This window comes from Malania oleifera, chromosome 13 (assembly GCF_029873635.1).
Source record: "Malania oleifera isolate guangnan ecotype guangnan chromosome 13, ASM2987363v1, whole genome shotgun sequence".
Classification (NCBI taxonomy): Eukaryota; Viridiplantae; Streptophyta; class Magnoliopsida; order Santalales; family Ximeniaceae; genus Malania; species Malania oleifera.
Window position 1 is genome coordinate 35,839,865 of NC_080429.1, and position 14,144 is coordinate 35,854,008.

General features: G+C 34.7%; 1 protein-coding gene across 14 annotated transcripts in view; it reads left to right on the forward strand.

Annotated features, from left to right (window-relative positions):
• LOC131146637 (phosphatidylinositol N-acetylglucosaminyltransferase subunit C-like) overlaps window positions 1–14,144 on the forward strand; it is a 51,391-nt gene that overhangs the window by 23,334 nt on the left and 13,913 nt on the right. For 5 of the 14 annotated variants that reach the window (XM_058096352.1, XM_058096359.1, XM_058096360.1 and 2 more), the window contains 2 exons: window positions 10,283–10,334; window positions 10,431–11,485. In XM_058096352.1, the coding sequence (XP_057952335.1) occupies window positions 10,283–10,334; window positions 10,431–11,354 (976 nt within the window). In that variant the 3' untranslated portion in view covers window positions 11,355–11,485. Of the gene's footprint in view, window positions 1–10,282; window positions 11,486–12,444; window positions 12,719–14,144 lie in introns of those variants that run through there. The other 9 variants (XM_058096356.1, XM_058096355.1, XM_058096357.1 and 6 more) reach the window with 6 other exon arrangements.

Below are 14,144 nucleotides of genomic sequence, written 5' to 3' on the forward strand. Positions count from 1 at the left end.
TAACGTTTATTTCCCAGGCTAGACGACTATCTTTCTCTTTAACTGCCCTAGTTTCATCAACCCATGTTTTGATCTCAAGATGGTCTTTAAGACTCGGGACGAAACGTAGGCTTAGGGATCCAGACTTTCAGAATAAAAGGGAAACTAAGGCTAAAAAATTACACCCCAAATGATGTTTTATGCCCCTTAGTTAGAGTTGAGGTGCTTTGCAAGATATTGACTGAACTTGTTATTTAAACAAGCTGTCTATGTACCTTTTCAGGATCAGGTCATTACGTAGTTCAGACTCAATGTTGAGTCTAAAAATTCATCTGAGACAACAATGTATACCAATCTGGTCAGGACTTTCATTTGGACCGTAACGTAGGCTAAGGGTATGGGTTGAAGAAAAAATATTTAAATAAGGCTTAAAATTTATCAATTTCATCAAGGGTAATTTGGTCAAAGATCACATATGTAGTATGCCCCATATTTTTCTTTCTTCTTCTTTCTCTTTCCTTTTTTCTTTCATTCTTTATCTTTTTTTTTTTCTTTTACTGCAACTTTTACTTTTCCTTTTATGAAGGAATCTAAACTTCATTCTCATTTGAACTTTAATTGGGACCAATCTTTTTAAAACTGCCCTAGTGTGGGGCATGATCCTTTGATAGGTTAATCAAGAAATGAATTTGTTAGGCTAAAAAAGGGTTTGCAATGGATTTCTTCTTTGACTTCCTTTTGGGTAGCAGAAAAATGGCCTGCCATCCTTTTTGTAATGATTATTGTCTCAAATGATTTGTCAAACGCTAAGGTACCCATGCCCAAGTTAGATTTCTAGTAATCTGACTTTTAAGAAAAAGCTGGTTTAACATTCAGACTCAACTTGGTTAACAAATGGTAAATCATTGTTTGGGTTTTTTTTAGGAATAATTGGTCGGCCAAAGAGGGCCATCCATCATTTGATCAAAACATGAGCGATGAATTGACAGGAAATTATCAGAACAGCCGCTTCATTGAATTCCTTGGAAAGTAAGATACTTCTTCACAACATTTGAATTTGATGATTGTTTCATCCTTCTCTACTTTCGCCTCATGGGTTAAATTTTTCAAAATTATTGGCTTTTTCTGGCTTGTGAATACTGGCAATATTACTTTCCCTATTCCCGCATGAAACATAAGCAAACAAAATTTGGCAATTAGACTCATGATGCAAGTGAGATAACGAAATGGATAATTCATTTTATTAAAGATAAAAAATCTTCTGAAACACAGGTGTCCATGGATTACAAAAGGCAAATAACAGTGGGGAAAACAAAAGAACATCAAAAGATTAGATAGTCAAAAGCTTGCTACTCCAGCACTTTAGCCTCTATGGATAATAACTGAAACCATTGATTTGGGAACCTCCCTATATGTTAACCGCTTCCTTCCTCGTGTTTGGGCAAAGAATTCTTCTGGACTCCTAGTTGTTTGTCGTCAAATGCTAACCATCCCGCATCGCTTAATGATTGCACCTTATGCTTGAAAGCCCAACATCGGTCAATAGTATGGCCGGGAGAGTTAGCATGGTACTCACAACGAACCCCAGGATCATACCACTGTGGAGGAGGGTTTGTAACGGGCATCCCAGGGGTTGTAGATACCATCCCCCTTTCCCGCAGTTGAGGAAATAATTCGGCATATGTCATGGGAATGGGGTCCACCCTTCGGAAGTTTCTGGTCACATTCCTATCTTGTGCTTGCTGATTCGGCGGGATTGGCGTAAGCCTAGGATTCATGAATTGGGGCCTCATGCCTGTATGCACTGTTTGATTTACTGCAGGCTCAAAACCAAAGTTTCTCTTGGACCATTGGTTCCCACCTTTTGGGTACTGATTCTTCCAGTTAAATTGCCCCTGTATCATTTGTGCTTCTTCCTCCTTCTTCCTATTAGTCCACCTTTTGCCCAGACCAGTTTCTGCGCCACTATCCCTGACTAGGCCCGCCTTGATATCGCCTTCAATTCTTCCTCTCGCAGCCACAATATCCATAAAATCGTGGGGAGTCCTCCCCGAAGATGCGTGCAGTAGGGGTCTTTTAATGTGCTTACAAACAAAGAGATGACTTCTCGGTCACTCACCAGGGGGTACACCTGGATCGACATATCTCTCCACCTATAAGCATATTCTTTGAATGTTTTGGTGGATTTCTTCTCCATTTCTTGTAGAGTCATTCGATCAGGCGCCATTTCCGTCACATGGCGGTAGTGAGTAACAAAGACATTGGCCAAGTCCTTCCAGGTGCGGATTTGGGCCTTATCTTGCTGAATGTACCAACGGATAGCGAACCCGATCAAACTGCTTTGAAAACAATGCATCATTAGTTTTTCATCGTTTGAGTAAGCGACCATTGCTTGGCATTACATCACTAAATGCGTTCGAGGGCATCCGGTCCTGTCGAACTTTTCAAAGTCTGGCATTTTGAACTTTGGCGGCAGGGTGACTTTTGGTACCAAGCAAAGGTCATTTGGATTAACGGAATCGAAAGTATTAGATCTTTCCATTGCTTTCAAACGCTCTTCCAATACGTCACAGTGACGCTCAGCCTCAGATTTGCTTATTCCCATATCAGAAGGTACTAACGGAGGAATTCTTGCCACTGGGAACCCCTGTGCTGGCACAGCAGGGCTAAAAGGAGGCATATTTGGCAGTGGACCCCCATGACACCAGGTGGTGGAACTGATGTTTGTCCATGATCTGGGGTGAACCCTGGGGGATGAGTGGGGTCCACATCTACTTCGAGATCAAGCTGCACCGCATTTCCTTTGTTCGTTAGTAATTTCAGGACCTTACTTATCTTATCATTTATCTCTTCTTGTCCTTGTTCTAGACCCAGGACCTTGTTTTCCAATTGTTCACTCATTTCTCTCGCTCTTCGCCTAGTATTGTACTGATGCGTGGTGGTCTCAATTATTGCTCTATGTTACTCAAACGACCTCTTTGATTAGGAACTGTAAACCAAAAATTTCCTTTTTAGAATTATGAATGCACAACTATGTACTACATGAATGAATGAATGTGTTTTGATGCATGATCAGGGTATGCAATAGGTGTTTATGCATGGATGCAATTAGTGCACGGATATATACCAATAGGGATATGAACATGTGTGCACCTTATCGTATAAGGCTATGCATGAAATTATGCATGAAGTGCATGAATGCGATGTAACCTAAATGACTACTTTGCCAGAATTTTTGAAAAATTCCACTAATGAAACATTTCAAGATTAAAACGATCATTGATAGGCCACGATTTCAATTCAATTTCTCCCTCAACCATTCCTTTCCTTGATGATGGTCCATGTACCTTAGATTCTATGAATGATCAGATTATGTTCTGAGGTTGGGGTTGACCTAGGCTAGTCAACCTGTGGGATTTGTTCAATGCGGACTTGTGGACTTTAGTGTGCACTTGGGCTTGAGGAATTTTAAAATATTAGCTTTGAGCTATTTCATGATGGGATACGCCCCTAGTTGAAAAGGAATTGAGCTTAGATTGCTTGAAAAATGTTGGCCCAAATTATTAGGCAATGGGGTCAAAGCCCTCTTTTGAAATCTGGGTTTGTCCCTTTTTGAAAATCAGGTCTGGGCCGAGTTTTTGCTTAAGAAAATGTCGGGCCCAGGTTTGTTTTTAAAGAATTGGGCCCGAGTTATTGAAAAGGGTTGGGCCGACCCATATTTTAAAATGCTTGGGTCTAGTTCTTCATTCTTTTAAAGGATGGGCCATGGTCTCATTATTGAGTTTTTTCAAAATACTGGCTAAATAGTATGTAAGTCTAAAATGGATGCAAAATGTATGGTATAATGCAAGATATCTCACAACATATATACAACAGACGGTATGGGGAGAAGGATGTCCCGACCCAGGATAGGTACATATATACAGGGTTTTTCATGGCACTATCCTAGTTAAGGAAAACTATATACAAGTATGTGTGGGTAGACTCTAATTCCTATTGATAAAAAAGTTCCCAATCTAACCTCCATCCTCACGTAAAGGGGTTTGGACAAAGTTTAAACTGAGCGAAGTGGTTCGCGGGTCTCATCAAGCTCTGCCACGAAGGGACTGGCACTATTACACTCCTATCTAAACTTAGCAGGGAAGGCTCGGGTATAGAGCGTGAAAGTGTGTGAATTCATATTTAACCTAATCCCGCTACCCCACATGCATGTCACATGCTTATTCGAACACTCATGGGAACAAATTAAAGTAAGGATATTTTCAAACATGGGAACTAAATATTTACATTAATAAAGGGTATCTACATATATGAGAACATCAATTCACATTAACTAAGGGTATCACCTATATGGAAACCAAATATTCACATTAATTAAAGATACATACCTATATGGAAACTAAATATTCACCTAATTAAGGATACATACTTATATGAGAAGTAAATATTCACATTTATTAAAGATATCTACCTATATGGAAACTATGTATTCATATAATTAAAGATACATACCTATATGGAAACTAAGTATTCACCTAATTAAGGATACATACCTATATGGAAACTAAATATTCACATAATTAAGGATACATACCAATATGGAAACTAAATATATACTTTGATTAAGAATGTCTACCTATATGGAAACTAAATATATACATTAATTAAGGGTATGTATCTGTATGGAAACTAAATATTCATATTAACTCCAAGATATCTACAACTATGGAAATATAAATATTTACTAAGTCAAATAGGTTATAATTTTAACAAATTACTTTATTCAAATATAGGGGTATTTTATTTGCAAAATAAAGTGGAGTAATTAAAAGACTTAATAAATATAAATTGGGATAATTCCTAATTAATTATTGGCTTAACTCTCAAAAGTCCCTAGCGGAGTCGCTAGACTGTCGTGACGTCCCGGAGTGCGGGTGTCCCGGGGTGGCGAAATAAAAAAATGTGATTTAGATTTTCGAAAAAAAATAAGAAATGTCGGAGTCGCCACTAACCTTTTAGTGTGGTTAGAACACTTGATTACTACCTCGTTAAGGGTAGAATGAGTCTATGTTACCAGAGTTGGGGTCGGGAGTTCGGTTACACGAGGGGAAGGTACGAGCACCCCCTACGCGCCCGTTCTTACGAACGGTACCTGATTAATTTAGAATTATTCTTAAGTTAATCTAATAAGTCTTTCAAATTACTCCTCTATTAGTGGATTTATAAATATACATACAATATAAATAAATAAATAATACAAGAATATATGTAATATATAAATATATACATATTCCCTCAGAACTAAGGGTAAGTGAAGCCCGAAAGCTCACACCCTAGCATTAAAATCATAGGGATACTCACACGAAATTAAATAATAAAAATAAATACCGAAATACATAATACAAAATAGAAATACACCAAATAAGCAAAAATACTAAGAATATGTAATAATAGTAATAATAAAAAAGTAATAATAATAATAGTAACGATAATATATCACATTAATGACAACACGTATATAAAACATATTACTATAATAATAACCCTGTAATAATAATAATGTCATATTAATAATATAATGCAATATTATAATAGTAACACATAGTAACAATATCTAATAACACTACACAAATAATAATTTCATAGTAATTGTATAGCAGATACTAATAATAATAAGACATCACAATAATATCGTAATAATAATATCAATAAAACCAACCCTAAATTTATAACATGGAAACACGTAAAGCCCTAAAATTAATGTACACAATGCAATAATAAGTATGGAAGCAACTAATGTAATTATGGAGACAAATCAACCCTATCGTTAATGTACAATCCTAAGAATCAATATGCTACATATGAAATAAACACTAAATATATACAATAATAATAATCCCACATATGAACCTTAATCATGACAAAAACTCTAAGCGCAAAACAATCAACACACATTATAATAGCAATAAATATATGACAATACGGGAAGAACGAACAAACAGAACTTTAATAACATACAATATCACAGTTCACTCACACATTCAATTAAAAAAACTCAAGCTTTAAATATTAGAATCCACTTGTACACATTTTGATAATATTACAAGATAAATATACAATAAAACTAGAAATTTAATAATGAATATAACATGAACATAATATGGAGACACACATATAATAACAATAAGAAAAACCATACACAAAATCACACGCTAACCAAGCACAAACCATAAAAAAAACTACCCTTAGATATTAACATCTAAACAAGTTTAGAAAATATATGTCTGTATCTATATATACATATATATATATATATACATATATATATATATATATGCCTGCAAAAATAAACAACCATTTCAATATCTCAGAATATATTAAAATAAACAAAGATGTACAATAAAAAAACAAACGTGCATGTGTGTTGGCAGTGAGTGCGTGTGTTTGTGTGTGTTTAAGTGGACAGACTGTGTTGCGGTGTGCACAAGCAGAGGGATTTACCGGAGAGATCTTGCCATCGGGACTCGTGGCTCACGAATAGCAGCAGGGGGCTCTGGCAGGTGGCTCCGTGGAGAAGGAAGTCTGGTGTCTAGCCGGAGCAGCAGTGGCTGAGTGAAGAGGCGCTATGGTTGCTGTGATGGGCTGCCGGAGATGATAGCTGAGCAGGGGAACTCTCGGCAGCAAGGCGGTGGTGCGGTGGTCTTGCGGGCTCTTGGCAGGGCTTGCTGGTAGTTGGTGGTCGTCGGAGAGAGCTGCTGAGGCTGGTGCGGCTACTAGTGGGTGGTCGTGAGTGCTGTTGCAGCGGCGGCTCTGGATGGCTCGTAACTGCTATGACTCGGCTAGCGGCTGAAGAAGCAGGGAGAGTGGGATGGAGAGAATGAGGGAGATGGAAGGAGAGGTGCCTGTTGTGTGTGTCTCCGGGAAGAAGCAGCAGACGTATTTTTTTATTTTTCTTGGCTTTGGCTGTGTGCTGCGCCTCCCCTCCTTGGCTGTGTGCAGCGCTTCCTTATTTATAAAAACACCAACCCTAAAAATCCTTCTTTTCTTTTCCTTTTTTTTTTTTTATTCTTTTTATACTTTTATGGTAATAATGGATATAATAATAATAATAATAATAATAATAATAATAATAATAATAATAATAATTAGTAAAAAAAGTAATAATACAAATATTAAAAGCAATAATTAATAATAATAATAGTAATAATAGCAAAATAATAGAAATAATAATGAAATAATAATAATATATGAAAATAATAATAACAATAATAATAATTATAGTGGTAAATAATAATAATAATAATAATAATAATGATAAAAATAGTGCTAATAATAATAAATATATCCAAAATAATAATAGTAAAGTAATACTAATAATACTACTAGTAATAAATAATAATACAAATAATTATGAGAAAGTAATAATAAAATAAAGATAAAAAAAAGTACTAATAATAATAATAATAAAAAAATAATAATAATAAGAAAGATAAGGTAATAATAATAATAATAATATAATGAGAAGGGACTTTTTGTTCTATTTGGTTAGGGCAAAAATAGGGTGTCTACAAGAGGGAGCATGAACAAAGTAGGAGAGGAAGAAGAAGAAGAAGATCCAATTCTTCTTAAGTAGTCTCCAACATGGATCTTCCCAAGGTTTTTCTTCTTGTCTTCTTAGTAGTCTCTATCTTCCCAAGGTATTGCTTCTTGTCTTACATGAGAGAGAGAGAGAGAGAGAGAGCTTGAATTACGAGAGAGAACATGAACAAAGTAGGAGAGGGAAAAAATAAAGAAAGAAGATATGAAGATTAGGAATAGAGGGAGATAGAGAATGGAGATGAAGAAGAAATACACACAATCCTAGTACTAATTAAACTAAACATATGTGATTAATTAAACACAACAATTATCAATCCAATTCTTCTTAAGTAGTCTCCAACATGGATCTTCCCAAGGTAATTTCTTGTCTTACATGAGAGAGAGAGAGAGGAAATACGCACAATCCTATTACTAATTAAACTAAACATATGTGAGTAATTAAACACAGCCTAGAATTGAGAGAGAACATGAACAGAGGAAGAGGAGAGAGAAAAAAATTTGAGAAAGAAGATATGAAGATCAGGAATAGAATTTGAATTATGAGAGAGAACATGAACAAAGTAGGAGAGGGAAAAAATAGAGAAGGAAGATATGAAGATCAGGAATAGAGGGAGATATAGAATGAAGAGATGAAGAGGAAATGCACACAATCCTACTACTAATTAAACTAAATATAGCGATTAATTTAACACAACCCAGAATTGAGAGAGAACATGAACAGAGAAGGAGAGGGGAAAATTAGAAAAAACAAAGGAAGAGGCGAGATAGGAAATAAATAGAGAAAGAAGATATGAAAATCAGGAATATAGGGAGATTGAGAATGAAAAGATGAGGAGGAAATACACACAATCCTACTACTAATTAAACTAAACATTTGTAATAAACTAATTAATTAAACACGACCCTTGATCCTATTATTTTGAATTAGTCTCCATAAAGAACAGAGTAAGAGGAGAGGAATAGAAAAAAAAAAAATAGAGAAAGAATAGATGAAGATCAGGAATAGAGGGGGTTAGAGAATGAAGAGATGAAGAGGAAATACACACAATCCTACTACTAATTAAACTAAACATATGTAATAAACTAATTAATTAAACACAACCCTTGATCCTATTATTTTGAATTAGTCTCCAACAAGGGGTTTATTCATTGTTCAGCTTCTTGTCCTACATCAGGCAGCCACTTGTAATTCAAGCAGAGACGTGAAGAGTTTTAATAAATCAATTTTAGTATTTTACTTGAACTGCATTTAAATTTTTTTTTTTTGTGGAAAAACAAAATTGATTTTATCTTAAATTGAGTTTTAGAAACTTGATTATAAGAAATGCTGAATTTTTATTTTTAATACGAATTGAGTTTAAAATAATGAAGTCGAAAATATGTTGCTCCAGAATTTCTATGATGGTATCATGCCCAATGCACACACGAACACATTTCTGACACTATGAACACGAAAAATTTTAAGTGTATTTTTTAATGTTAATACATTTCATCGACACTTTTAGGCCCTCCTATTCTAACTTCTTAACATGTTTATACAAATGATGGCACATCGGAATAAGTTTTATTCTTCCATACTAGTTTTTGTCCTATTTCTTATGATAATTGTTTCAGCCTCTGAAAAAAAAAAAATGTACAATGGTTATATTTCTTTTCTTCCCCAAGTGTTGTAATGAGCATAATGACCCTATTTTAATTCATAGAAAATATAATTATGAAAGCATAACAATGAAATGTGTATTTTAAGAACGTTACAATAAATTGTCAAAATTTAGAATGAAACAAGTGAGAAATTAAGAATTTTATAAAATAAAAGAAATACAAAGATACATATGTATTTATATTTTATATTTTAAATACAAAATGTTATATAAATATTGGAAACTTACTATTTGCTATACATAATATATTTAACTATGATACTAAATAATTATTAATTAGCATCTCTTGTGTAGTGTCCTGTTTTTTTAGCATTCATCATGCCCTCATTTGTGTCATGTTTTGTCAATACCTGTGCTTCATAGAACAACTTTCTTAACTCAACTTCATGCAATTATCCTATTTTGTGAATTTCTCAATTGAAGTGATGTATTTTGTGGGGGGAAAAATTGTGTTCTTATGCACCTTTTTTTGGGCTAAATTGATATGGCGATTTGTGCGACATTGGAGGGGAAAGGAGATAGAAGAGAATTCATGGAAGATTAAGAGAAAAGAATTCTATGGTTCAAACCTCAAAGTTCCAATGGGCAATCAATAATTGAAGGTATCGATAAAAAAACAATGCAATATTTATTGGCAGAAGTGCGAAATCAATATCAAATATGAAAGCAACAACTTGAAATGTGAAAGTGCAAATACTTATAAATCAAAAGCGGTAGTTATGCCTATGAGTACTGTAAATACAAATTAGGTGATCTGCATAATGTGCAATCTAATCAATGCTTAAATGACTCTTGCAGGTTGCTTTAAATGAGCTTATTTGCCTTTTGCAATCTTTGTCTATTGCTTAGATTTGCTCTTGTTTTGTTTTTTAAGTTGACAAGTATTATACAAATTTGTGTAGTGCTGCATGTGTATGTGTATTTGTGTGGCTGTGTGTTTTCATAAGCATTGAAACTTTCTAGCTTGCTGGAATTTGATAGTGTTTCAGTTTTGGCAGATGCTAGTTCCTAATTTGGTGACTTTAATTTTCAATACTGTGCAGGGATATAGAGCCAAATTGCTCAAATACTTGGGTAGATTTTTCTAGTTTCAAAGTGAGTGAGAAATTTCATGTTAATCTGTTGGCAACCCAGATGAGTATTGTCAAAATGACAATGAGTGTTTTGAACGGAAACATATACCTTTTGTAGAGAAGTGGAATGGTAATGGAAACTAGTAGTAGCAATGAAAATCTGGCCCATCCCAAATGGAGAAAGGTGGCATATGGAGGAATGCAATTTGGATTTGATGACAACTACACAGATGAATCTTTTCTCGAAGATATGGTAATGAATGCCAATGTTGTTAAGCGGGACATGTTCAAGGTGATGCTAGACTCAGTTTCCATCTCTCAGTACATATGTATTGTTGCTCTTGTTGTCTTGGTATGGACATACACTCTTGGAACAACCATTAATGAAAGTCTCCTCTTGTTTCTTGATGTGAGTCTTTTTGTTTCAGGTTTCTTAGTTCTCCTCCTGACCGAAGAAATGTGTTCCCTAAATATTCTTTTCCGCTATTTTCTTAAATTTTCCTTTTTCACGACTGGGTTATATGTTCTGGCTCCAATCTATCAAACTCTCACACGGTCTTTTAGCTCTGACTCCATTTGGGCAGTAACTGTTTCACTTCTCATACTCCATCTCTTCTTGCATGACTATTCAGGATCTCCTGTAGGAGCAACAGGGGCACTACATAATCCAAACTTAACCAGCTTTATTTCCTTGAACGCCTCTATCGTGGCTTCAGTTTTCATTGCTTCCCGTCTCCCATCAAGACTACATGTTTTCGCTATCATGCTGTTCTCATTGCAGGTCTTCCTCTTCGCTCCACTGGTGACTTGTTGTATTAAGAAATACTCTTTTAGGTTGCACCTATGGTTCTCATATATGTTGATGATTGTGACTTTGGCTTTTGTATATATGTGGCATCAATTACTTTTTGTACTGTTGTTGGCTCTGTTGGTTTTTGTCATTGTTGTGTGTCCTTACTGGCTTATAAGAATTCAAGAGTACAAGTTTGAGATCAATGGTCCCTGGGACGAGGCTAAGCTCTGTTTTGATGTCACAGAGTGAGATACCAGTTGCATCTTTGTAAGTTCTGCGAACTTTAAAAATTAACAGTGTTATTTGGATTATTTATTTATTTATTTTGTAAGTTTTTGTCATCAAATCTAGTTAAATTCTATATTTACATTCTTGGCTCATTGCTGCCTATAGTATGATTAGTGATTGGCTTTTCATTTCTTCTTTTAGTTATAATTTTATTCATCAGGAAAATATTTGAGGTAGAGTTCAAGTTAAGATGATTGAAGTAAAGACCTGATATCATTGCCATTTGCACATATAATTTCATATTGTTTAAAGATGGTTGGCCAACAGAACTTGCACATATAATTTCATATTGTTTAAAGATGGCTGGCTTGCAGAACTTGCCTAACCCAAAAGGTTTTTTATGTGCTCAAGCTTTGGCCTTAGCTAGTGGCAGGTGAATAAATTGCTTTTTGATAAAAAACTTCGAATATATATAATTGATGGTAATACTTGTAATTGCTTGTTCTATGTTAATTTTGTGTTAATGTCATTGTTGGTTCTTCTTATTGTTTTGGTTGCGTTGAGAGCTTTATAGCTTGAGCCTTCACACAATCTTATGGCAATCAAATAAACAGGATCAATGGTCATAACATGTTTTTAGTCTCAGAGTAGAAAAAATAGAATGAAGTAGGGTATAAAAGAAATTTTGAAGTGACTATTGGTTAGAACAATGTTTAGTGAATGAATGTCTTTATATTGATAGAGGGAAGTAGTTTATATTTCTCTTGGAAGGAAATTAAGTGCATTAAATTGAGGCTTATATTAGGAAACTAAGCGTTAGTGATTGCAACTGTTCTTTATTTAAAATCATGTTTGTATAAGATAGATTATTGGTTAAAAGCATTTGGAGTTATTGTGGCTTTTTGCTTCTAAGATTGATTAATATTGAGAAGAGAATTTGCTTATCAAAAAAAATATTGAGGAGAAAATTCATTAGAGGAATTTAGTTGCCTTGTTTTATCATGCTCCAATGTCATTGTTTCTTTTGGTAACAAATATGTTTAGCTAAATATTCTTATTTTTGGTGCAAATAATCTGATATATTTGGCCCATAATTATGCTTCTATTTCAGATTTTTTTGGTTCCAGAGGGGGCTTTCAGTTCTTGGGATTTCATTTTAGGAGGAATTTGAGTGTGATAGAGTTGGCCCAACTCTTGCGGGTAATGGATACCTGTATTTGGTCTTCTCATTCTAATTGTAGAGTTTGGGCTTTGGATAGGTCAGGGGAGTTTTCTTGCATATATGTATATGTATCATTTAATTCATGATGCTAATGGTTCTTGGTTTCCTTTATATCCTGTGATATGGTAAGGTAAAGCTCCATCTAAAATGAGAGCTTTTATTGTCTCCTATTTGTGCCAAGATTAGCATTAATGATTTCTCTTTAGTACAGAACTTAGAAGACTATTGAAAGTGTTGAAGAATTGGGTAAAATTAAAGACCTAATAACAGGATAGGTCTCTCCCTCTAATTATGATATATGACAAGTACATACTAATGACTATTATACATTTACTAACTCACGCTTACCAATGTAAATTAGCACATACTAATAATTCTAAATGATTAAAATAACCATTAGTAACCTCCCAAGCTAGAGCATATATATCATGTGCTCTAGCTTGTCACAAATGAATTTAGCACGGGCATCCTCCAAGGCTTTAGTGAATAAATCAGCGAGTTGCAAATTGGACTGCACAATGAAGGGAAAATATCCCTGAATATAATTATTACCCCAATCTTTGTACAAGATACCTATCCTAGCTACACCTTTAAGATATCTCAAGATACGAATTACTACATCCCAGTGACTTGTTCTTGGAGAATCAAGAAATTGACTCACAACACTTGTTGGAGTTTTCAACAAGTCTTCAGTATTGTCCCATGTCAAGCAACAAATCACCCATATTTGACATTGATGTACTATTAGGATCCATGAGTGTATCAATAGGTTTGGACTCCAACAACCTAATCTCATCTTAAAGAACAAAAACGTACTTCCTCTATGATAAGACAACTTTCTATACAAGCTCTAGATACTTCTATACCTAAGACGAACTTTAATGGTCCCAAATCTTTGGTCTAAAACTTAGTCTATAGGAAATGCTATAGGCCTTGGATACCTTGATCATCAACATTAACAATCACAATATCATTCACATGCACAATAAGAAGAATTCTACTGGATGGAGCATGAAGGTAAAATATAGAGTGATTTACTACACACCGTTGGAGGTCAAACTAAAGTAATACAACATTGAATCAACCAAACCATGCTTTAGGACACTATTTTAAACCATATAGTGATTTCCTGAGCCAACATACTAAGCCTAACTTCCGTGAGCAATAAACCCAGGTGGTTGCTCTATATAGACTTCCTCGTGAGAATCACCATGTAGGAAAGCATTCTTCACATTTAACTGATGTGGCCAATGACAAGTGGTAGCTAAGGAGATGAACAAATGTAGGCAAGTTTGGCGACCAAGGAGAAGTGTTGAAATAATACAAATTATGAACCTAAGTATAACCTTTAGCAAGAAGGCTGGCCTTCAATATACGCAACAACCAACCACAAACTTTTCAAGAAGAATAGGTACTACGCCCAAATATCATTACCTTGTAGCGCATCTATGTCTTCAACTATATAGTCGATAAAGTACTAAGAGAACAATAATACGAGGGTGAAAAAATCATAACAAACAAAATTAGATATTGGATGTTGGGAACATGTGTGTTTGCCTTTTCAAATAGCAATAGGGATCGACATCTTT